The sequence below is a fragment of the Onychomys torridus genome, chromosome 5 (assembly GCF_903995425.1).
Source record: "Onychomys torridus chromosome 5, mOncTor1.1, whole genome shotgun sequence".
NCBI classification, from domain to species: Eukaryota; Metazoa; Chordata; class Mammalia; order Rodentia; family Cricetidae; genus Onychomys; species Onychomys torridus.
Genome location: NC_050447.1, coordinates 13418358 through 13443320, shown reverse-complemented (window position 1 = coordinate 13443320; position 24963 = coordinate 13418358). Strand labels below are relative to the sequence as shown.

The following is a 24963-nucleotide window of genomic DNA, read 5'->3' as shown; positions in this document are numbered from 1 at the left end:
TGAGTAGGAGGGAAATGAGAGTGTGGGGGGTGAGAGCACACAGCACTGTATACACACACGGAACTGTCAAAGAACAAATTTAAACAACGAAAAAAACACTACTTCCCTGCTGTTGAATCTGCTGGGTCTAGTCATTTACTTCAACAGCAGCTGAAAAATCACCTGTGGTATTAATTCTAATAAAACCTCCCAACTTCAGATGTGATTTGAAAGCTATTTTTGCAAAGCCAAGTTGGAATCCTCAGCTTTTTGCTTTCAAATGACTAAAGTCATTCATCAGCTGTTCTCATAAATGCCAAGTTTACATTTTTTCTTTTTTCTAGATGAGATAAATATATAGAGGTTTGCAGAATTCCTCTAACTTCTCAGTCATATATAAGGCCAGGAAAACAGTCACTAGTCCTTTTCCTAGTTCTTGATTTTCAATCATATCTCCCCTCAGAGAAGTCTCCACTCCTTTTATTTATTGTTCTGTCACTTTAAAAACTGCAATCAGCAAACATTTGTTTAGCTTCTGCTGCATGTTCAGCATACGCTGTGGGGTGCTGGCTGCAGACATCCAGTTTATTTAACCTTCATTGAGTTCTGCCCTCAGAGTCTTCAATGCCATATAAAGGGAAATTGACTTTATAAAGAGATGATGGGACTAGTGGATCCCTGAGTCTACAACTGTATGGAATGTCGACATCTCGGGCATTCCAGGATAGAAAGATACAGAACTTCAGGAGTCTAGGGGGCCAGAGGACTTAGAGATGCCTCTTCAGTAAAAGACAAGGATAGGCGACACATTTGAGACAAGGGACCACAGCTTGAGGACTGTGACTAGCCTGAGCTGACTTAGACAGACACTAAGGACCAGTGAAGGTTTGTTTACAAACTGAACGAAGTGTTTACAGACATTCCATTTCGCTCTATTGAGAGGAAGGAAATAGTGAGACTTGAGCTTAACCATAGATAGGCAGAAGGCAAACACTTAGCAGAATATAACCTCTCAGTGACAAAAATTGACCTGCTCAGCCTTTGTCTTACTTTCCTGGCAGAATCCAGAAGCAAAGAATCCTAAAAGTATAGGCTGTGAGAGGAAAGGGGAAAGAGAATATTAATCTGCAGTAGTACCAATGGGGGAAGCCATTGAGCAGTTTGATTATATATAATTAACAATTCACACCAGGATCCCCGGGATAACATCATTTTCTCTTCTATAGCAGAAAAAAGGATGTCTTTACCACCTCTCTAGATCACTTTCCTTTTGATGGTGTCTGGAGAAGGTAGGCACAGGGGAGTGGTTTAATATCTAATCAGAAAATAAAAGGTACCTTCTCTATGGAAGATGTGTGCTTCAGCACTGGACCTCTCGGTTGAAAGAACCATTTAGAATAAGCATAATTACCATTGGTCCTTCTGAGGTCTGCTTTCCTTGTCCCCTTCCCTCAACCCTCAAGGCTTTTGACCTATGAGCCTCCTCTCATACCTTTGAGTTCTCGGTCTCCAGTAGGTTGTTCCAGAACATTACTTCAGGATTGCTTTCTACTAGCCATAGTTGTAATTTTTAAAAAGGGATGCAGATGGTTTAAAAATAAACCCAAACTAAACAGTTTAAAGGGTTAAGCCAATTATTGAAATCCAGAAGCCAGATACAGAATCCTACAGACGTGGTTCCCACCAGCTCTGCTCCTGGCCTGGCAGTCTCTTGAAGCTCCCAGTTTCTGTTTCATTTGTAAAAAAGAAGCAATAACACTGCCTTCTTCACAGAATTGGTGATGTCTTAACCAGCTATGTCATGCAAAGGGCTTAGCAGGAGTATAGCTCAAACTCTTAATGTTCTTGGCAAGGAGTCCCAGGCTGGTCCATAGCCAGGCTCTGATCAGGACCTCTGGGAAGCCACTTCTGCATCACTGTGACAAGATGCCCCATGGAAACAAGAAAGACTTGTCTGGGGTCATGGTTTCCACCTGTCATGATCTAGCAACTCAACTCCTGGTGGTGGAAGTATGTTGGTGAAGGAAATTCATATCAGAACTGAGCAGATAGCATGGCAGCAAAGAGGAGCTAGGTATAACCTGCACAGACCTGCTCCTAGGAAGTCACTGCTGCCAGGAAAGTGCCACCTCACCAGATAGTGCCACCAGCTGGGGAACAAGTCCTCACAGTGAGACTGTGGGGAACATTTCTGGTCGACACCACAACACCAGGCATCTTTTCTCTAGGCTGGCAGCTGAGTCCCAGTTGCATTCTTTGTGTGCCTCATTTGTGACATCAGCACATGTATAATTAGGCAGATGACTCCCCGCTTAAGTCAGAAACAAAATGGTCAGTTACAGACAAGACAACGTGCATGGGTCCTGGCAGTGGGAACAAAGGGAGATGGCAGATTCTGAACAAAGTGAGAAGTTGATGGGACTTGGCAGTCCCTGAAGAGGGCTTTTAAATGGGGCTTAGGTCACAGAATAATGCGCTGCCACATAGACAAGACCTTGGAGTGCAGAATGTCTGCTGGGAAGAAGCAAGTCCTAAAGTTAAGAAAGATGTTTGGACAGACCCAAACAAGGCAATACCAACAGACGTGCGAACCTGGATGGGGGAAGACTTTCTACTGTTATTTTATGGTGATCTCAGAGGGGCAAATGCATGCTGTGTGCTTTCATGTTTATCTAGTGCTTTGAGCAGGATGGAACTAGGACCCAGCTCTCCTATCATGTATGTCTCTGGTAATCTTTCTGTAAGGAAGGACTGAGCTAGGCTCCAGAGCCTCTGAACTTGAGCCCGAGTCACATGGTTTCTGCCAGCTCCCTCCTTTGGGAAAGTGCCCCACACTCATCCTGCTGTCTTTGAGGTTCCTCATGTTACAGAACAGCAACGCTCTTGTGGAGCAGCCAAAGGGAGGTGACAAGGGGACCCTCCTAACCCTATTCCAGTTTCCAGAGAAACAGATGAACTTATTTCTTCGGAAAGCCCCTTTGCTCCAATCAGATTGCAAGTTTGAGAATTGTCTAATGTTAATGTGTATCATTTATTTTTCAATTTGCCTCTGCCTGTGATGGCATCCTGAGTTCTGATTTTGTAATCTGGAGTTTGACTACTCAGAGATTTAAAAGTTGTGGGAGTTCAGGAAAGATTAACTTTGCCCAGATTTCCTCCTGTGTAAGATATATAGTTCTTACATAGGACTATACAGTAGAACTAAGTGCTGGGTATAGTGGCCTATGTCAGAAGTCCTAGCACTTGGTAGATGGAGGCAGGGGCATCAGGAGTTCAAGGTCATCCTTAGTTACATCGCTAGTTCAAGGGCAGCATGAGTTACTCAAGCCTTGTCTCAAAGCAAACAAACAACAGAGCTTCAGTGCCCAGTGTGTTGTGCTCAGAAAATGTAAGCCACTATTAGTCCATTTTTGATTGACTGGACTAATTGATGTCATAGCTAGCTCACATTTTCTTCAAGACACAGTGATCTTAGCTAATAATGAATCATACGTGTACTTGGAAGTCGATAAGGGAGCACATATGTGTTCTCATCACAGCACACAGAAGGGGCGTTGTTGGATAGTATCTCAACAATGCATGCATGTCAGACACCATGTTACACTGTGGATGAGGGGACTTGGATCTTGGATTTATTTTTCTGCTCATTCCATCACATTCATTCTGCTTTCCTAGTGTTCACTGTAAGTCTTACATTTAGGGCGATCACTCCTTAGTTCGTTATTTGTTCTAGTTTGTTGGTAATGTGTTTAAAGCAATTACTTTTCCAATGAATCTGGTTTAGCCAACTTATGTGCAATAATTTGATTACAGTCCAGATATTTTGAAAATTGTTTCCATTTTAATTCTGAAAGGAGTGTCAAGTCAGGTGTGGTGGTGCAGGCCTATAATCCCAGCACTCAGCAGAGAGATAGCCAGACTCTGAACAGCCTAGACCTTGTCTAAAAGAAAATACAGAAATCTCAAAATTCCCAAAGGCAGGCTCCTGTCCTTTTTGGTCTGGTTATTAGCTGATGGATATGCTCATCTTGAAATATGTGGAAGATTGACTTAGCACCTGACAAGTTTCAAGAAAAGGCTTCAGAAAAAATAAAAGGAGATCTCTGGAGAATTACTGGTAAGACTATCCCCCCTCTTCATCTACATCTGTTTCCACTTGTTTCCAGACACTTGTTGTACTTAATACTCACACTGCTGGAAAACAGATACTGTCCTGCCCCCAATCAAATATAATGCTTCACACGCTTTCAGTTTCCTGACTTACATATACCTGATTAAAATGTTCTTTAAAATCTTGAGTAACTAGGGTAGTTTCTGTTGACTGAACCCTAGATCACCACCAATGCATGGGGCAAGGTCTACAGCAGTGGTAGACATCTGGTTCCTCCAGCTGGGCACCTAGATGAAAATGGCATGGCCATCTTCAGTCCCTTCCTTGTGCTTCAATCCAGGCTGCAGGCATGGGAAGAGCGAGGAGCAAGCGTTGAGGGCCAAGACAGGACTAGGAGACTGCTTGGGTTTCTGTTCCCATTCTCAGAAGGCAAGGCTAGCCGAGCAAGGTCTCCCTGACCAGTAACTAGGGATAGAGACCAGGCATCGCACTGTGATCCACATTTAATAATCCAAGTCTGGGAACAGGATCGTCCACTCTACTTAAAATTTGTTGTTTTGTTTTTTTGAGACAGGGTCTCTATGTAGTCCTAGCTGTTCTGGAGCTCACTATATAGACCAGGATGCAGACCAACAGAGATCCTCCTGCTTCTACTTCCCAAGTGCTTGGATTAGTTTGCTAACTAGTGGGTTCCATAAGACTTTCCTTAATTTCAGTTAACTCACCCATGACTTCTCCCCATCACCCCACCTCCACCCCTTCTCAGTCCTTTAGACCCCAATGTTCACTTGGTTGTCATATCATACTGTAGTCCATTAGGCCCCTAATGATGTTTTTAATTGGGTTGTGAGACAGTAGGTTTCCACATGGTTTTCATACACCCTTCCTTTGGGCGAGTGTCCCCCTTTTCCTCCATATGCCTGCTCTCCTGTTTATCTCCCCCCAGTATTCCACCGTTCTTTTTTCTATAATCTACTATATCCCCCCCTTAGTGTGCCCCCTCATGCTCATTTCTGATTCTCTGGCTTCCACTTGTGCTCCAAATCAAACACACAAAATGATAATACTTAAAAGCATTTTACATGGTAAACTTTTTTTCTTACCAAATGAAATTAGAAAATAAAATGAAGTGGTTATTGGTGTCTTGTGAAAGACCAGGTACAGAAATCCCTTCGCAGCCCTCACTGAGCTGCCAGAAGCACTAGCAATTTTGTTTCAGTACATTAGTTACCTCACTTAATATTTCGAAGTTTGTCTTTCATCTTTTCATCTGCTTCTATGACAACCTTATTTTTGCTTAGTGTTCTTATTATATTTCAACATACATTCCAATGGACTCATGGTCATACATAGTTCACAGGTATTCTCTTTTCTCTATTACTATAGCCTCTTCCCTGGTTCTCTTGCTGATTGAATTTAACCAAGTATTTTCAAGAAAGGCCCAAAGTTATGATTCCCAAGTCCTCATGTATTTAAAATTTTTTATCTTTGACTTTTAGGATCCCTCCCCCAAAGACAAAAAGGGTTTTGTTTTTTTGTTGTTGTTGTATTTCTTTACAATGGATTTAATAAAAACTTTGCATTACACTGCAGGTCTTAGTTAGGGTTTTATTGCTGTGAAAAGACACCAGGACCATGGCAACCTTTATAAAGCAAAACATTTAATTGGGGCTGGCTTACAGTTCAGAGGTTCAGTCTATTGTCTTCAGTGGCAGGAGAAGCACGGCTGCACACAGACAGACATGGTGTTGGAGTAATAGCTGAGAGTTCTACATCTTGATTCACAGGCGACAGGAAGTGACCTGTCTCACTGGGTGTGGCCTGAGCATAGATGAGACCTCAAAGCCTGTCTCCATAGTGACACATTTCCTCCAACAAGGCCACACCCACTCCAACAAACCCACACCTCCTAGTAGTGCCACTCCCTTTGGGGGCCGTTTTCTTTCAAACCACCATACTGCACAATACTGAACTAAAGTGGATAAGTTGAGTGCTTCATTAAATAGCTTTGTTTTATTGTGTCTATTTTGTGAACAGAAACTCAAGCTCACAGAAAGCAGCTCCATACACCTCTGCTAACAATGCTACAATACAGAATGGCTGGTTAGAACTTCTGTGACCTGTGATGGCTAATCTTGGTTGTCAACTTGACTATATTTTGAACTAAAATCTCAAAATTGAGAACACACTTGTGTGGATTTTTTTTTTTTTAATTTGAAGAAGGAAGTTCCACTTCTAACCTGGATCTTTGAGTTATGAAGACACCCCTTTAATCCAGATCATTTGAGCTGGGAAAACCCACCTCTAATCTAGACCACACCTTCTGCTGGAAGCTTTTGCTATTTGTCTGTTTGCTCTTGCCTTGCTAGTAAGTCCATTCCTTCACTGGCATTAAAGCCTCCTTCTTTGGGATTCCAGAATCTACTGAAGACCAGCTGAGACATCCAGCATCATGGACCAAACAACTGCTGGATTCTTGGACTTTCTGTTCATAGCCAGTCATTGTTAGGTTAGCTAGACTACAGCCTGTAAGTCATTCTTATAAATCACCCCCCCCTCTCTCCCTCCTCTCTCTCTCTGCACACACACACACACACACACACACACACACACACACACACAAATCATGGTTGTGAGCCACTGTGGGTGTGCTGGGAACTGAACCTGGTTCTCTGCAAGAGTAACAAGTACTTTTAACTGCTGAGCATTTTTCCCAGCCTCATTCTGGATTCTTTTTATCTGTAGATTTATTCTTTATGTAAAGGTTTGTATTATCTTCAGCTCATATGTGTGTGTGTTGTTCACAGTTTTCTCTATACACTGTTTCTTTTTTGCTGAGCCAAGCATGCCCACCCCCACTCCACTCTTTCCTGCCTGTGTTCATTGTGATTGCCTTGCTGCTCAAACGCCCCTTACCAGAGGCTTCTCACAGACAGGAAACTTAACTGACTTATAAACGGGAGTCATAAGAAGCAGGAACTCAAAGGGGAGGGAGCCCCAGGTGGTTGGTGGAAATATTCTTTATATTTTTAAGGGGAAAGGGAAGTGTGGCTACAGACACTTTTAGAGAAGGAGCAAAAGACTTTCTGAGACAGGGAGTACAAAGAATGAACAATAGCTTGGGGCAAAGTTCACCTGGGTTAGATGTGGACTCAGTTGCAGCCTTTCTTCTGTTGAGTTACCCTGAAGATTCTGCTCTCGGTAGAATGGAAGCTTCAGAGAAAGCCCCATCCTGGCCATAGTGAGGAAGAGTGTCAGGGTGGTGGAAGGCATTAGAACCCTGGGTCCACTGTAGCTCAAAACACTCAGCACACCAGTGGGCCATGCTTTGGGTATGTTTTTATGAGCCTTATCTTAATAGAATTTATCAGTGCTTATCAAGTCTTAGACCCAGGTAGAACGCAAGCTCCACAGAGTCAGTCTGTCTTAATCTCCATGCAGAACAGTTCTGACTTAGTTCATGTGGTGTGTCAGCAATTCAGTTGGAGCTGTGACCTTCCGAACCCACACTGTCCTTTCCTAGCCACTACCAGCCCAGCCCCTTCAGCTCAGCCATGAATGTTAGGAGACTGCAGCCCTCAGGAAGAAAGGGTCTAAAATGGTGGCTTGGTGCTCTGAAGGCCAGGCATGGGGGACTCTGATCTACTCCTTCAAAGAGGTGCCTCTCCCCCAAAAGCCAAGGCATGGAAGTATGTGTGTGAGTCTAGGCTACTGCCACCTCTGTCCTGAATGGGGGATGTGGGTGCTTCTCATGCGGGAAGTGCCAACAAGGGTCTGGAGATAGGCCTAGATGCTTTATATTCTGTTCCTGAGAGAGATGAAAGTTTCCAGGAATTAAGCCCAGTTTCACATGGGATAGACAAAAATGGAGATCACAGAAACCTCTTAGTAGAGATTTGCAGGACCATCCCCCAGCACCTTTAACTGTACAGATACACACTCTGAACCACCATTAGTTAGCCAACACACAGGAAGCAGCGGAAGTTAATCTTGGAACTGCTCAGACTACACTCTGTTGGAATATGCCAAGGACAAGCAAGGGCAGTTGGTGGAGAGTCAGCCTCCTGTTAGTTCTACAGCAGCTACACCCACTACCACCAGGGCCGAAACAAATAATGAGGCCCCATCAAGTAAGAAAAAGACAAAAAATAACTTTAAAGCCCAGAAATGTACGTGTGAAGGCTACATTTTCTTCCACTAGCTAGGAGAAGAGGGGCAACTTCTGGGAAAATAGGAGCAAAGGGTATATCTATAAGGGTGACCATGTATTACTACTGAAAAGCCACAGTTTAGTTTGTCAAAGAACATTTTAAACTGTATGCTATACTCAAGGAAACAGGATCTATGCCCTCGACTAAGCAAAGTGACGGCAGAACCAACAGTTTCAAATAACATTACAGCAAAAAAATAAAAAAATAAAAAAAAATAAACAAATGAGGGTAGGAGAGATTGTGTAGTCATCACAACCACATCCTACCAGAAGCCTTACCCTTGCAGGGAACAAAACACAGGTTGGAGGTACCAGCTCCCAGACTATCTACTGTAGACATAACACCTTTGGTAGGGTCATGGGCACCCCTGCTCCTCATCTGTCCCCATCTCAGATGAAGTGTCAAAGTGACCACTCTCAGTAGTTTCCCTTTGCTTGGGCAGCAAAACTGGTAGTCCCAGGGCTGGAATCCAGTTCATTCTGAGCCACACATCCTTGAGTTGTATCTGTTCAAAGAATCATGTATTTGGGGCCCATAGGGCTGGGTTGTCTAGAAAGGGCTCTTTTCTGATCCAGGGGCTGGCAGTGGTCTTGCTGGGGCAGATGAGGGGGTGCTGGGACATGTGCTGGGGGAAGAGCGTTCACTACATTTTCCATACTTCCTTCCTGGCGCTGACGCCACACTCATCTGAGTCTCCGAATGCATTAGACTTTTTCATCATTTACCCATGGACCTGTTCAGCTGCAGGAAGGCCAGACTATGAAGGCCACAGACAAATTCCCACAGCTCTCTTGTCTTTTTGCTGCTTTCCTAAGTTTATGGTGCCCATCCCCTTGTGTGAAGGCTGCTGCTGCATTTTATGGATCTGATCTCTCTCATGTCTCAGTCACACATTTAGTTTCTGAGACAGGGCTCTAACAATCTGGCTGTGTACTGCTATGCTGCTTCCAGCCTCTCCTTAGTTTGAACAGGGTGCAACTCTGCTGCTAGGGCTGTTTTAAGACTTTTATACGGCATCTATTTAATATTCGTATTTAGGAAGGGCTAGCCGTGCACCCAAATAGTGTCTTTAAGACTTGGGTGAAAAGTTGAATGTATTCAGATATTCAACAACTGTTTATTGGTACCCACAAAGCATTGCAAGCTTATCGAAGATGACATCAAGATGATCTCATATTTTGATTTTAAAGGCTGAAATATCATTTTTAAGCCTTAAATAAAATGCAAGGAAGTCTGGAGAACATCATGCTTCTAACAATGCTCTGGAAATGCAGTTGGATTTGATATGCAGTCAGGAGTTTCCAGCAGACGTTGATTGTACAATAAACTTAACACAGAGAATCTGCCAGTGTGACAGAGTAGCTTTAAATCAGGTTTAGAGCTTGTCATGCCTGAATACACATGCTAATATTTCAGTCAGCCTCCAGTGCAGCTGTTAAAACATGTGGGCTCTGTAGATCAAATGGGACTTCTAATTTCATGAGTTCTGACTTCTGATTCTTAGGATTATTTTGCTTTTCTAATTAGAAAGCAGACATCACTTCTGATAGAGGAACATCAAGATTTATTGATCATCCAAAAGTATCTTGCAGAACAATAAATTTTGCATTTCATAATTTAAAATGTTGATACACAGTTGCTGATTTTGAACACTTTCAAGAGCAGAAGAAAATGTCAAAACTTTGCCTATGTAACAGGAAGCTGACTGCTCAGACAGCAGTTTTCTTGCAGCTTTGCTTAGCTAATCAAAAAATTTAATTCATAAGGACACAAGTGTTTACTTTCTTCTGAATTTTTAACAAGTATTAAATACTTCAAGGGTTTTCCCTCTCTGTCATTCTTTAATCTTTCCTCCCTACCCATCAGCCATCAGAACTTATTCTGTCTCCATGGGCTTCATGACTGTGTTTTTCTACCTTAAGTTTTGTAAGTGGCTTCCTCAGGACCATCTTTTCATAACTTCTCTTCACACACTGAATCAGGTCATCTATTTCTCTTCTTTGTCTGGTTTGCAAGGCTGGGTTGTATCATTATTCCCAGCTTTGACAACTGACACAGTGTCGCAAACATACCTTGCTCTGGTTGGAGCCGTGTTGGGCTGCCTTTCTTCAGGTGTTCACTATCAGTTGACCTGGCATCGATTGACTTGTAACCTGGAAAAACCACTTGTCCCTCCTTAATCTTTCCGAGTCTAACTTGGGCTACATATTTTATGTAACAAATCTAACTTCTTAGGTGAAACTCAGTAAGACTAGTCAGAAAAATGATGCTTGCTGGGTGGGATCAGAGACCAAGCAAGTGGGCCACATTGTGACATCTAGGAAGGAAATACATTGGTAAGATTTAAATATTTAACCTACTTGCTTAGGTAAATTCGGCAGCAAAATCAATGTCCAAATCAATTAAATGAAAACATTCAGGATTACTAAGTTCAGTATTGTGAACTTGGACAAAGAATATTTCCAGATATATTTGTTAGTTCAGAAACATAATTTTTGGACTTTCAACTTTGCTTTTACAAGATCAATAGTCTTAAATTTAACTACTTAAAATTTTTTATATTATTATTTGTAATTATGTGCAGGTGTGTGTGCCTGCATGTGGTATGTGCATGTGAGTGCAGTTAACACACTTCTGTAATCCTACATTTAACAGATGCTCAGAAAAATGTTTGATACATTATATTTTAGACCAGTCCTTACATTTAACACAATAACAATCCATAGTCATGTTTACAAGGTAAAAACTAAGAGTTTTGCACAGCATTATTAGTAATGCAGCTTCTGAAGTTAAGTATCAGGGGTTAACTGCTTCTTTTGATCTGATTGCACATCTTGCTCTTTTAGTGCCACAGGGGCACAACCTTCACCATCCTCACAATACCTTGTGAGTCCCAGTAAAGCATCACTGGTTGGCAAGTTTGTTTTAATAGCTGGAAGGTGAAAATTCAGTCTAAAGAAGCAGAATTTTGATGAAATATTTGATCACAAAACGTGCAGTAGTGAATTTTCAATTCACATATTATTTCTGTGGTTCGGTGAAGATTAGAGCAGCTGGCACAAATCATGGAGACTGGGTTCACTTGACTCCAACCACTGCTTACCATTCAACTGCTGCTGGCGTGCAAAGGTCAAATAATGGCAAATGAACACAACATCTACCCCACTACACATCAGTTCACCCATTATTGGCTGCCTGGATTAGTTTTACCACAAATAGCACAGCTGGGAAGCTGTCACCCAGGCTTCCTCGCTAGCTAAGCAGACATGAGTCCCCATTGCTTGGCTTGACCTCTCCTTCCAGCAGCAAGTTCATCACAACCTTCGTCAGATAGCTGCAGGTTCCCCGTGTCCCCAGTGGGGGCGTGTTGTAGAAGGAGGTCATATCATCCTACAAAGGAAGAGAGCAAACAAGTCCTTGGAACGAACAGGTGAAATCAGTGGCTGCTTACGAGGGAAATAAATTTGCAAAGATTTCCTCATGGAAATTATGAGTTTCCTGAACTTCACTTTCATTTTCCCGAGGCATCTTGTAAGCATATAAAACAAAAGCAAACATTTTTAGCAGCCTTCTCTTTGCCAGTAATTTTTATTTACTTAGGGAACCCTTTCACAGATGAGCATACAATATTCAACAGAGAGCCAGAGGGACTATATTAGACAGTACACAGCCCCAGTGATGCCCATTCCACACTCCCATCTTCCTCTGAATTTATTTTACAGCCTTCTGCAATCAGTGGATCCTCCCCGGCAAAACACATTTTAATTGTCAGCCATATAAAAAATTATCTCATGTTGGATTTCTTTTTCTTCTTTTGTCAGAACTTCATCGCTCAATCGACTAGGAATTAGCTAAAAAGTAATATTAATTCCTCAAGTAAGTCTGACTGCCTCTCAAGCATTCTAATTCTGTAGTCTATAAATCTGTTTGGGGCATGAAATGATAAGATCAGAGACCATTTCAACAGCTGAGACAATGAAACACTCTGCAGAACGCTGTCCTCCCCACTTACTTGTTTTTCTGTTTCTTTTAGTCGACTCTCATCTTTTTGGAACTCATGAAATGCTTCTTTGACCAGTCTGTCTAGATCCACTTTGTCTTGAAATTCTAGTTCAGGGTTTCTTTCCAGCACAATGGACACGACCATTAGTAACTAGAAGAGACAGACATGGAAAGCCACTATCATGAACCACAGGGCGACACAGTCTGCACAGGGTTTCATCACTGGATCTGATGGGCAGTGCTCTGTATATTAAGAAGCATCTATAGATAGAATCCTAACTGAAAATTGGCAGCATGTGTTCTATTTGGAACATGCATGTTTATCACAGTATCCCTGTAGCTCCAGGGAGATCTTTTTAGTCATTGCTAGGTTTTAGAAGATGGCATTTTGGGGATGGAGAGAAAGCTCAGTTGGTCAAGAGCTTACCTTCATCAACCTATTTGGCTGCACCATAATTTATCCCCAAAAGTAATAATGCACATTTTAAGAGTTTATTTTTTATTAAGTGTAAGTGTGTGTGTGTGTGTGTGTGTGCGCGCGCGCACGCGTGCATGTGAGTGCACTGCCCACAGAGACCAGAAGAGAAGAGGGCACTGGATCCCCTGGAGCTGTAGTTATAGGCAATTATGAGCTACTTGATGTGGATGCTGGAGGCCAAACTTGGGTCCTCTGGGAAAACAGCAAGTGCTCTTAACCACTGAGCCATCTTTCCAAGCCCCAATAATGCTCATTATGTTTTGAATTTTCAGGTTTTTTGAGAGAGGATCTCTTTATATAGCCCTGGTTATCCAGGAACTCACTGTGTAGACCAGGCTAGCCTGGAAGTCACAGAGTTTCACCTGCCTATGCCTCCCAAGTGCTAGGATTAAAGGTCTCAGCCACCACAACTGGCTTATAATGCCTAGTTTAGACAACAAAGGTCCATGTACAGACTGTAGCCATGTTCGTGGTAATTGGTAAAGGCCTTCTGATGAACCTTAATGCTTTGTACACTAACCAGGAAACAGACTTCCTAGTTCTAAATTTAGGAATCTTACTGGGTATATCTTATCTAAATGCTGCAAGGCAGAACCTGAAGACACTACAGTAAAATCCAGGGGTCACAATGTGGCAGATTCATGGGCGGGGCAGGCTTTAGACAGAGAATATGGACTTGTGCTGCGCTTCTAAGGGAAATTTCTTTAGCCTGGGGAAAGGTACCAAGGTCATCAGAGGTCAACAAGAAGAAGCTCTAAGTCCATAATCTACCCTGGACACTGGACATGAAAAGCTAAGGACACTGCACAATGAGAGCATCCTTCCACCCCTGCCTTTCTGGACCCCATCTCTGCATCACTCCTCCTACCTGCTCTCTGAATGACTGGACAATCCTATTCCATATCCCCAGAGAGGAGACTGAATGTCACTCAGGTTTGACAGCAGCTCCAGAAGTAATGGGCTGAGCAGGGACCAAATCTACTTTAATATTTACTGATTGCTTCTATGTCAATGAGGCATATGACTTACTTGCAGGAATATAACATGATAAAGACATTGCCCAAGAAAGAGACAGTGGGAAGATTGGCCTTATAATCAATTCTCCATTCCAGGGACTCATCGTACAGTGTTTTACCATGGCAGTGGGTAAGTGTGTGGATGTGTGTGCACAGCTGCATGTACTTCAGCACTCCACACAATATCTTCTCTTCACAGGCAGATGTTTGGAAAGATGGCCTTCAAAACACTAGCAGCAATGATCTCTTGCTCCCCATAATTCTCTGGATTGTTGCAACATTCTACAATAGTAGTGTATTATTCCTGTAAATAGGAAAAACTAAAAACTAAATGGAAAGAAATTATCTCTCCCTCTGCTGTTATGGCACTGCTGATGTGCTGGCTGCAGGGGATGAGTGCAGCTGGGTGAGTGGTCAGTTTGGTTTTTCCACCTAAGGGAGTTTAAGGTACTTGGACAATAGGACACGGTACTTGATCCAGGTCAAGGATGTCTGTCTTCTTGATGACTCTTTTGGAGGAGCTGACAGGTAATGGACAGAGTGTGTCAGGGGGAGAGGGTAGTTTTCCTATGTTAGTCTTCAGTGAGCAGACAGAAAGCAAGCCTTCAATGATCTACTTTTTTTTTTTTTTTTTTTTTTTTTAAATACAAACCTCTACAATGATCTGCCTGTACTTTGGCTGGTCAATGTTTCCCAACATGTCTTCAACAAGGAGAGAAAAATTCATCTCATACATAGTCATATCGGACAAGGTTGGTTGCTGAAAAAGAAAAAAAACTTCCACATTAACATGCTGAATGTTATCCTCTATGTATCATTTAATAGAGGAATTTCATTTTCTAATCAATAATCTTTCCAATTTCTATAAAACCAGAGAGAGTATTTTCACCCCTGTGACTAAATTTTATATATGTCAAACTACTGAAGCCAGCCAGCCGACTATTGTGATAAATTAAGCCTCTCACTTTTAGTAGTCATCTTCATTATGTTAATAATTTTAGGGGAAAGAACTGTATTAAAAATCCATTCCATAAATAAAAGTAACAGCTAAAAACTGAGACTAGAATAGAGTACATATTGTATTCAGAATTAACATGAGACATTATGGGAGCTGTTGGACTTGAGGGTGTAAGTCATTGCTATTGAATGTATATCATTTCTGTTGTTTTTTTCCAAGCTTCCAGCAGAAAAATGCTACAAATAAGCAAAAAATTGTGTGCAGAAATTGCAGGAAACAGAAAAAGGAGGCAAGACTAAAAGAAATTTTCTCTTTGCCTTTTGTTTAGAACAGATCAACCATCTTTTATTCATGGAGGACACCCAGTCCTACCCACATCTGAGCACGGAGAGCACGGAGAGCATGGTGGCCAACTGTGACTGTCCACCTGACTGGACTAAGAAGCAAACAGAGCATTCATGAAGCATACTTTTGATTGAGTTAGGAAGATCCAGCCTAATGCAGGCAGCAGCAGTGAGAGTGTGACAAAGGGGAGCCTGTCATGCACTGGTATTCTTCCCTTCCTGCTTCTCCGTCACCACCTGGAACCCAGTCGTTCTCACTTCACCCTTCTCCTGCCACGGTGGACTGCATTCCTCTGAACCATGAGCTACAGTAGATCCATTCCCTCTTTGTTGCTTTGAGCCAGGTACTTAGTGATGAGCAAAGTAAATATAATAGAGAGAGCCCTTAAGAACAGAGAAGAGAGTCCTAATGTTGGACTTGTGAGCCAGAAAGCAGAGAAGGCCAATGGGATTATCCCAGAGATGTAGGGAGGACAGGACCCATTTGCTTTATCTCAGTGGTTTACAGGGAACTTAGCCACAGCTTAAAAAAAAAAAAAAAAAAAAAAGGATATCCATTTGTTACTAGATCAGGACTGAGGGAGTCCTTCTTCTTGACATTGGTGACAGAAATGTATTCAGTCTGCTGTGACATACCTCAGTCCTATATTCAGTACAACTATTGTATTTCACAGTCAGCAGACTCCAACATATTGTTATAAGTACTATCTGACCTGGAAACCTGAAGCTTGGCTGCCTAGACAGGTGTCTACTATGAGTGCTTAGATGTCTACCAATAGGCTTAGTGTGCTCATAGGAGGAAGGAAAGACTCTTTTTTTTATTTCATATTAACTTCTTAATATATTTTATTAGAAAGGCCGCCTCTCTCCTAGGCACTGATAGTTAATCATAGAGAACAGACATCAAGCTTGCCTTATTTTTCACTCTTCTGAAAGGACTGAGAGTAGGGCAGAGAGGAAAAGAGAAAAGGCTTAGAAGGCAACCCATCAGGTGTCAGTTACTTACTGAGTATGGGACCCTGGGGGAAATCATTCCACTGTTTTGGTTTCCTCATCCTGAATTGCATGGGAGTAATAAAGTACCTTTCTTGAAGTAGGGCTAAGATGGACAGCTAGACTTTGCCTCTATGTGATCTGGTGAAGGGCAGTTACAATCATAACAGCCCAGTAAAGAATTAATTTCATGGAAGGAATAGATGAATAAACAAGCACTAAGAAAGAGCTGATCGTGTCTAACTCAGTATACCAACTAGAAAACATCAATAAAATTACAAGTATTAGTAAACATCTGTAAATAATAACCTTCAGTGTAAATAGTCTCAACTTGCCAATAAAGAGACACAAACTGGATAGATGATTGGTTTTAAAATGGATGATTGGACCTAATTATTTGTTGTCCCCAAGAAACACACCTTACTGGTAAAGATACTCACAAACTCAGAGTCAATGAATGGAAGTCAATCTATTAGGTGAGCAGTGGCTGGAAATGGACTGATGCAACTATTATGATAGCTGATAAACTCAAATCAAAATTAGAGGAGATAAATAAGGTCATTACAGTAATACTAATATAGGGGACAATACACCACAAAACTGTAACAGTAGTAAATACATATCCACCAAATGCTGGGGCTTCCAACTCCATAAATAAATACAAACAGACACAAAAGGTAACAACACAAGTCCTAGTATAACAGAAGAGAACTTCAGCACTCAACTCTCATCTTTAGATAAGCAGTGCAAGGGGCTTCAGAGTCCATGGTGGCTAGTTTTAGTTGTCAGTCTGACATAATCCAGGACCACCTGGGAGTCTCAATGAAGAACTTTCTAGATTAAGTCAGCCTATAGGCATGTCTGTGGGGGATGATCTTGACTACTGGGAAGACTTGTCCACTGTGGGTAACACCATTCCCTGGACTATGAATCCTGCATGTCTATGAAATGGAAAAGAGAACTGAATACCAGTGTGCACACACTGACTCATCATGTTCTCTGCTCTTGACTATGGTCAGAATATGATTATCTGCTTCAAGTCCCTGCTATTTGTCTGCCCACCAACAATGGCCACCATCTGGAAATGTGAGTCAAATACACTTCTCTCCATTAAGTTGCTTTTGTCAGGGTATTTTATCAGAGCAGCAGGAAACAAAGCCAAGACAGAATTAAACCATAACAGAGATCAAATATGTCCAAACACGCCACCTAACAGAGACAGAATACATAGTTTTCTCAGCAGCCTATGGCACTTTAAAAAAATAGATCATATTCTAGGCCACAAATCAAGTCTTAGCAAATACAAAAGAATAAAAATAACTTCTCATGTCTTATCAGACCAAATCAGCAGTGAGAAAAACTATAGAAACTGCATAAACATGTAGAGAATGAACAACACCTGAATAACCAGATGGTCACTGAAGAAATCAAAGAGAAAATTATAAATTTCTAGAATCAAATGAAGAAGAAAGTACAACTTACCAGAACCTTTGCGATATTGCTAAGGCAGTTCTAAAGAAGAAAGGTTATATGAAAGCTTACATTAAAGGGGGAGGGGATGGAGGGATGGCTCAGTGGTTAGGAACATACACTGTTCTTTCAGAGGAACTGAGTTCCACTTCCAGTACCATGTCAGGTGGCTCACAGGCAGCTCCAAGGGCAATCTGACATCTCTGGTCTCTGTAGGCACCTGCACTCATGTGCACATACTCACCACATAGGCCTCTAATCCAGATCTTTCAAGCTGGGAAAGACAAGCCTTTAATCCCCAGTCTTGATGTACTTTAAATTTGTCTTCCATCTTTCCCTTATGGTACTATCTCTATAACTCCTAAAAGTGAATCCTTTCATTAATACTTCTATTTATTTGAATGTTTTAATTTATGTTTGTTGGGGCTAGGGTTAGTTCTAAGTGTCCCATGGTTATGGAATCTTCTGGGTGTAGACCAGATGCTTTTGTAAGGTAAGCTACACTATGATTATTCCAAGCACACTTTCCAGGATGCTTGCCTTGTTCCGACTTGTCTCCTCTCATCGGCTGCCTGATGAGTGATTATGAATCAGGGATCATATGTCTAATTTGAGGATGGTGATGGGCAGTGTATGCATACTTCATTGCTCTATTCAATTAAACTCTCTATTCTTAATTTACTACTAAATCCTCCTTAGTCCTTTAAATTTCATAAAGGATAACATGAGTGTTTTAATTAAGAAAATGTAGCCAACTATTTCCCATCTCATAGGCTACACATTGAGCTAACGTTTTTATGACTGATCTTTTACTTACTGTTATTCCTTTTTAGGGTTTGATAAAGATGGAGGTATATAGGTCCTGAGCAGGAAGACATACTCTAATCTGGCCTACACCTGCTGCTGGAAGCCTATAAGGACATGGAAGGAAGAAGCTTTTGCTCTTTGCCTGTTTGCTTTCACCTTGCTAGCAAGTCTATTCCTTCACTGACATTAGAGCCTACTTCTTCAGGATCCCAGCATATACTGAAGACTAGCTGAGACATGCAACCTTATAGACTGAACAACTACTGGGTTTTTGAACTTTCCATTCACAGTCACCATTTGCTGGGTTAACTGTACTGCTGCCTATAAGTCATTCTAATAATATACATTATATACATACATACATTCACACACACATATTCTATAAGTTGTTACTCTAGAGATCCCTGACTAATACAATATGAATAGTTAAAAATGCTAAAGTTTAAAATAAATAAAAGATTTAAAATGAACAACCTAATGATGTACCTTACAGTCTTAGAAAAAAAGAACATTCTGAATCCCAAAGCAATAGATGGCAATAAATAATACAGAGCAGGGCAGAAGTTAATGGAGACTAAAAGAGAACTACATAGAAAAGCTCAGGTCTATAACAATCAATGAGACTGAAGCAGTAAAGCCCCCAGTGAAAAGTGCAGGATGGATGGATTCACCATCAAATTCTCCCAAACCTTTCAATAAGACCTAACGCCAATGCTTCTCAACCATTTCATACAATAGATTTTTCTTACTTTCAAATTCATTGTCCTCCTAGCAATGCCAGATAAAGATACAAAAACAAAAAACAAAAAAAAACAAGAAAACTGTCATAATATTTACAGCAAAATTGATAAAACTATAAAAGGTTTTGTTAAGCTAGACTCAAAAAGACAAATTTTGAATAAATTTTTCTCATATAGGGAACCTAGATTTAAAAGTGTGTGTGTGTGTGTGTGTGTGTGTGTGTGTGTGTGTGTGCATGTGCCACAAAAATACAAAGTGGATCATGAGAGGGGAGAGATGGGGAAGTAGAGATGGTAGTGGAATACATGTAATAAGAAAGCAGAAGGTGGGAAGAAAGGGAACCAGCTTTGAGGCGGTAGGGGTATATAGTGAAGCTTAGTTAAGGAGAGGAACTAAGAACAAAGTATGACAACACATGTATGAAGATACTATGATAAAACCCATTGCTTTATATATTAACCTAAAAAATAAAACAAAACAAAAAAGACACAGAAAATGAAACCATGACAGTTATAGGAAAATGTATCAAACCAGAAATCATTATGTTAAGAGATGTAAGGCTGATTTGGACAGACCTCATGGTTCCTCTTATACAAGAAACCAGGTGAACTATTGTGTGTGTGTGTGTGTGTGTGTGTGTGTGTGTGTGTGTGTGTGTGTGTGTGTACATAATGTACACACATACATAATGAGACTGGAAAATGGATCATGAGAGGGGAGAAAGAGATCTTAATCAAGTAAGGAAAGAAGGTGTAATAGATTACATGTGACATAAAAGCAGAAGGAACTATCTGGGAGAAGGAAGGGGATTAGCCAGAGGGAGCAGGAAATATGGAAGAGGGCAGTGGAGGAGAGAAATGAATGAGAACAAAGTTTATTGATACACAGATGTAGTGGTGGTTGTCTGAGCCATATCCTGAAGCTCGCCCCTAGTGAGGCAGCAGGTAGCTGCTAGGTACCTGCTTCCTTGGGAGTGGCCTGGACGGGGACCTGGGATGCACATAGGTATGTGCGCTCTCTCCCCTCTTTGCTATCTCGTGTCTTGGATGCTAGTGCTGTGGATCAAGGCAGAACTCTCCTGAGAACCATGTAGGACCATGCCCCACCCCTTCACGATTCTGCAACCAATTCCCTTTATTCTTGTTGTGAGTTAACCCCTGAATAAATTAATTCCTTTGACCATCAAATAGACTCTGTGGAATTATCCCATTGCATATATATGAAAATCTAATAATGAAACTCATTATTTTGTATCCTAACTTTAAAAATTAATGAGGAAGGAAGGAAGGACAAAAGAAAAAAAGGTTCACACAGAATTGTTACTAGAGCTGAAGGGCACTGGAGTTTGTAAAAATGAAACAATATATAACATATTTTTAATGCAGAGAGGCTGCTGAATGTAGCTGAGGCTACCACGGAATCAAATGGAGCCTGGTAGGTACAGTGGGGTGGGGATGGGGGGTTGAGACAGGTGTCAACAGGTGGCCAAACTGCACTGCAATGAGGGCAGAGATGAGAAGCCTCAGGGCTAACAACAGAGGTGCTGCCATGGTTGTCAGGAGACAGGCTGACCAGAGCAGCAGCCACAGGGCATCTGAAGAAGGCTAGAGCACCCAACTTTTGAATTCAGTTTTTGAGTAAGAAACAGACCTGTGACATAATTCAAACTTTGGATGGCTAAGGGGGTTCAATGAAGGACCCACAGCAGGTCCTTAGACACCCCCTCCTGAGGAGAAGAACACTACCAATTTCTTGTGAACTGTTCCACAGAAACTCTTGTGTTTATATATGCAAAATACATATGGGTATATCTGAGACTTGTTTTTCATATAAAGAGCTACCTCAAAATTAATGTGGTTAAAGTTTCAATACTAGAAGCAGATATAGTACTCTATTTCTGCTTCTGTATAAGTGGAATGAATTAAATACCAGGACTAAATAAATGATATCACATCAAAGAAGCAGGCCATTTCATATAATCAAGAAAACCATCCATGCACAGAGGAGTCAGCAGTTCATCAACACCATCAATAAGTCACACCACAAGGAACCTGAAAGAGTGTGCATCTCAGCCCAGTGCTATGTCTCAGCAGTGCTTCCCTAAGCCACCCATTGTAAGGCCACTCTGCATTGTGAGGCTGGATCTACTTCTGCTTTTCAATGCATGTTTTATGTTTGGGAGGCCCCAACACTGGCCCATCACTTAGCGGTGAAAAGATAGCACTACTTGAAGAAAAGCTAACAATGTGCAAGTTAGTTTTGGTCAGTTCAGCATAAGTCAGGGTAATCTGGGAAGAGGGAACATTAACTGAGAAATTGCCCCAGAATGGCCAGTAGGCATGTCTATAGAGGGCATTTTCCTGATTAATAATTGATGTGGGAGGGCTTAGCTCACTGTGGGCTGTGCCACCCCTAGTCTGGTGGTCTTGAGTTATGTAAGAAAGGAGGCTAACCTGCCCACCATCAATTGCAACACTCAGGAGAGTAGGCCCTGCACCTCACCTGGGAAACACAATGGAGACAATCCTGTTGGTAGAGGTGTGAGTGAGCCAGCCCTGAAGCTGTGAGCATGGACGAGCTGTCCCCATTACTCATCTGTCATGTGGTGGCATGGTCGGGGGAGAGATCTCCCCCCACCAATCAATGTCTGAGGCAAGTGGGAGAGCTGGCCCTGAGGTCATAAGAGTAGTAGAGCTGGCCCTAAGAGAGTGGCCCTACACTAAGCCTGGGCAACAACACAGTAGAGCTGGACCTGAAGGTGTAGGTGTGGGAGTTATGACCCTGAGCACATGAAAACAGGGGAACTGGCCCCAACCCTTGTTGATCACTGCAAAGGGTGAACTAGCCAAGGCAATGCAAGAGAATTCGCCCTAGTGGTGAGGGCAAGGGAGAGCTGGGGGCACTGATCAACCCAGCAACTACCCAGGCCCAGAGTCAGGGTTATGGGTTGGCCCACCCCAATATTCATCCCATCTGTGATCTGCTGGAGTGCTTGAAGGGACCTGACCTGCAGACCCAAAGCTACAGAATCTCCACAACACAGAGCAACAGCAGGAAAACCAAGAGGAGTTCCAGTGAGGGCCCAGCATCAATAGTGTAGAAACCAAAGGCTTCAAACCAGACCAATGAGTCTTTGTAATGAACACTTGCAAGTAAAGATACATGGACAAAAGGGTTTACTGTGTGACTCACTGTGTCACACTGCAGCTTCCATAATGAGATTTCTTTTCTTTTCTTTTTTCTTGTTTCTCTTAAATTTTATTTGGGGGAGGGGCTGCAATGGCAGAGGATGGATACACAGGGACGAGAAATGAATGGGACTGAAATGCATGATGTGAAAGACACAAAGAATAAATAAAAAGCAAGTTAAAAAGAAAAAGAAAAGAAAAGAAAGCAGGCTGAGCAAGCCACAGGGAGCAAGTAAGCAGCATTCCTCTATTTCTGTTCCAGTTCGTCTTGAGCTCCGGCCCTGACTTCCCTTCATGGTGGACTATAACCTGAAGATGAGATAAGTACCCCCCTCCACAAGTTGTTTATCACAGCAATAGAAAGCAAACCAATATCCATAAGGAGCCCCAAATTTACAAATAACTGAACAGAGAAAAGACAGCTTGCTCAATAAGAGATTTCATCATGTGTTATCTATAAAGAGAAGGTTCTGGAAGCATCCGAAATACTCCAAGGACATAGATACAGCTCAGCAATTACACTTTTGGTAAAGTTTTTCTGTATTCACAGACACTGAAACTGGGAAACAAAAGAAACATGGACCAGGTAAAAAAACAACTCCAATACAAATGACAACCTATTTCTGGCATTTCATCCTGTCTTGAGCATCTCTACTTTGAACACTGCAAAGAAGAAAAGTTGTTGGAGTGCAGAGAGGAAAGAACCTTTCCTCCTGTTGGCCCTTTCTCCTGAATTAAGTGCACTTTACCTGTGGCAAATGCTTCCCAGCTACGACTATACCATTGGGTGTACGCTCCAGGATCTGCCACACTCGGTCATAGAACCCTGGAGGAGTTCTATTCAATGACCCGTCGATCTGACGCCTGTCCAGCCAACATCTGTAGAACAAAGGAAAAGCCTCAGCATTGGAAATCAGGTTTGTTCTTGGAGGGAACAGGGTTATGTGTGCCAACAGAGTGAGCAAGAGTAAACGCTTCAGTGGTGCCTATCTGCCATGTTCCAGGGAGGAGTGGACGGAGGGAAGCGTCACAATTCAAGGCATTAGCAGGCAGAGTGATGCTCTCCAGTGAGCTACAAGTTGCTTACTACATCATCAGATGACTTTCCCATATCAGGAATGGACACAACCAATTTCACAGTTACTTTATACTGTTCTCACGTTAATAAAGTGCAAGCACCAGAAAAGCATGGAAACCATGTAGCTTGATCCTAAAGATCCTTCCCAGATGGGCTCAATAAATATTTGGTAAGAAATGAACGAGCAAATGTTCAGAAAAGTACCACATATCTATGTATGTATGTGCACATACAAAATGAAATTATCTTATTTTAAATCTTATGAAAGCTGAATAAGACTGAAGACTCAGTCCAAAAAATTAGACATTAAATCTTAAAACATCAACCAGATAGAGAATCTCACACATCAGAGTTATGACCAGAACCATAATATTAAACTTACATTCCCAATATTAATCTAATATACCATTCAAAATTGTCAAAGGTACAGAACTTCTTTATTTTTAAAGAACACACAGTATAATTTTGCAAAAGCTGAGAATTCTGTGTGTGTGTGTGTGTGTGTGTGTGTGTGTGTGTGTGTGTTTACACTTGGCACTTAAGACAGACTGAAATGCACAATTATCACATGCAAGGTGTGTCAGGATCAATAAACTGACAATATTTCTAAGAACAAAAGTGGTTGTGCAGGGCAGAGTGAACAGCTAAGGCACTTGGTGGTGTGGCAGAAGACCAGTGCAATCTGACCAATTCAGTGATTAAGAGGAATCTCCACCAGTAGAGCACACCACTGCTTTCAGTGCTTCGCTAAAAGGCAACAAGAAGGTCAAGGACCAAGTGATACCTTGGTGATGTTCTTCTTTGGTAACCAGATACCCTCTGCATTTGGTTTTTAACCATATTCCTTAAATATGACAACAACAGCAAAAATATATTTCAGAGCTGTATGAAGTTATGGCTAATAGTATAAAAAGGAGTATTTGCTTAGAACATAAAAGGAATATGAGAATACTGGAAATGGAGCTGGGAAATTATTTTAGAAAACATTAAATCATCATCATCATCATCATCATCATCATCATCATCATCAGTATAGGTGTTTTGCCTGTATATATGCTTGTATATTATATGCAGGCCTGGTGCCTGTGGAAGCCAGAAGGGGGCATTGAATTCCCTGAAACTGGAGTTACAGGTGATTGTGAGCCACCATGTGGGTGCTGGGAATTGAAGTTGGGTCATCTGTAAGAGCAGCCAGTGCTCTTAACTGCTGAATCATTTCTCCAGCTCTATTTTAAAACCGTTACTTTATTTTGAAAAACTTTATACTTCCACAAGTCACAAAAAATGCAAATTTCTTAGTACCACTTTACTCCAGCCCTCTCCCACTCCTACTGTCTTATATAATCATAGCTTAATTATTGGCACCAAGAAATGAAAAGCCATACAATAACATAGATTTATCTGTGACCCTTATTGACATTCTACCAAGTCAGGCTCCAATTCAGGACGGCATATGTCATTTAGTTTCTATGTCCTGGGGGCTCCTTGTATCTGTGGTAGTTCTTCGCTTATGTATTTATTTTTTTAAGCTTTCATACCTTAGTAACATCTGCTGTTCCACAGGATTTTTCTCTGTTTGGGTTCTAA

At 41.6% G+C, this 24963-nt stretch overlaps 1 protein-coding gene across 1 annotated transcript in view; it reads right to left on the bottom strand.

The window, feature by feature from the left end:
* Positions 1–9845: 9845 nt before the first annotated feature.
* The window catches only part of Phkb (phosphorylase kinase regulatory subunit beta), a 209129-nt gene continuing 194011 nt past the window's right edge, over positions 9846–24963 (bottom strand). The window contains exons 29-32 of the mRNA XM_036187637.1: positions 23048–23177; positions 14450–14557; positions 12314–12454; positions 9846–11691 (exon numbers count right to left, since the gene is read on the bottom strand). Coding sequence (XP_036043530.1) covers positions 11554–11691; positions 12314–12454; positions 14450–14557; positions 23048–23177 — 517 coding nt within the window. The 3' untranslated portion in view covers positions 9846–11553. The remainder of the gene's footprint in view (positions 11692–12313; positions 12455–14449; positions 14558–23047; positions 23178–24963) is intronic.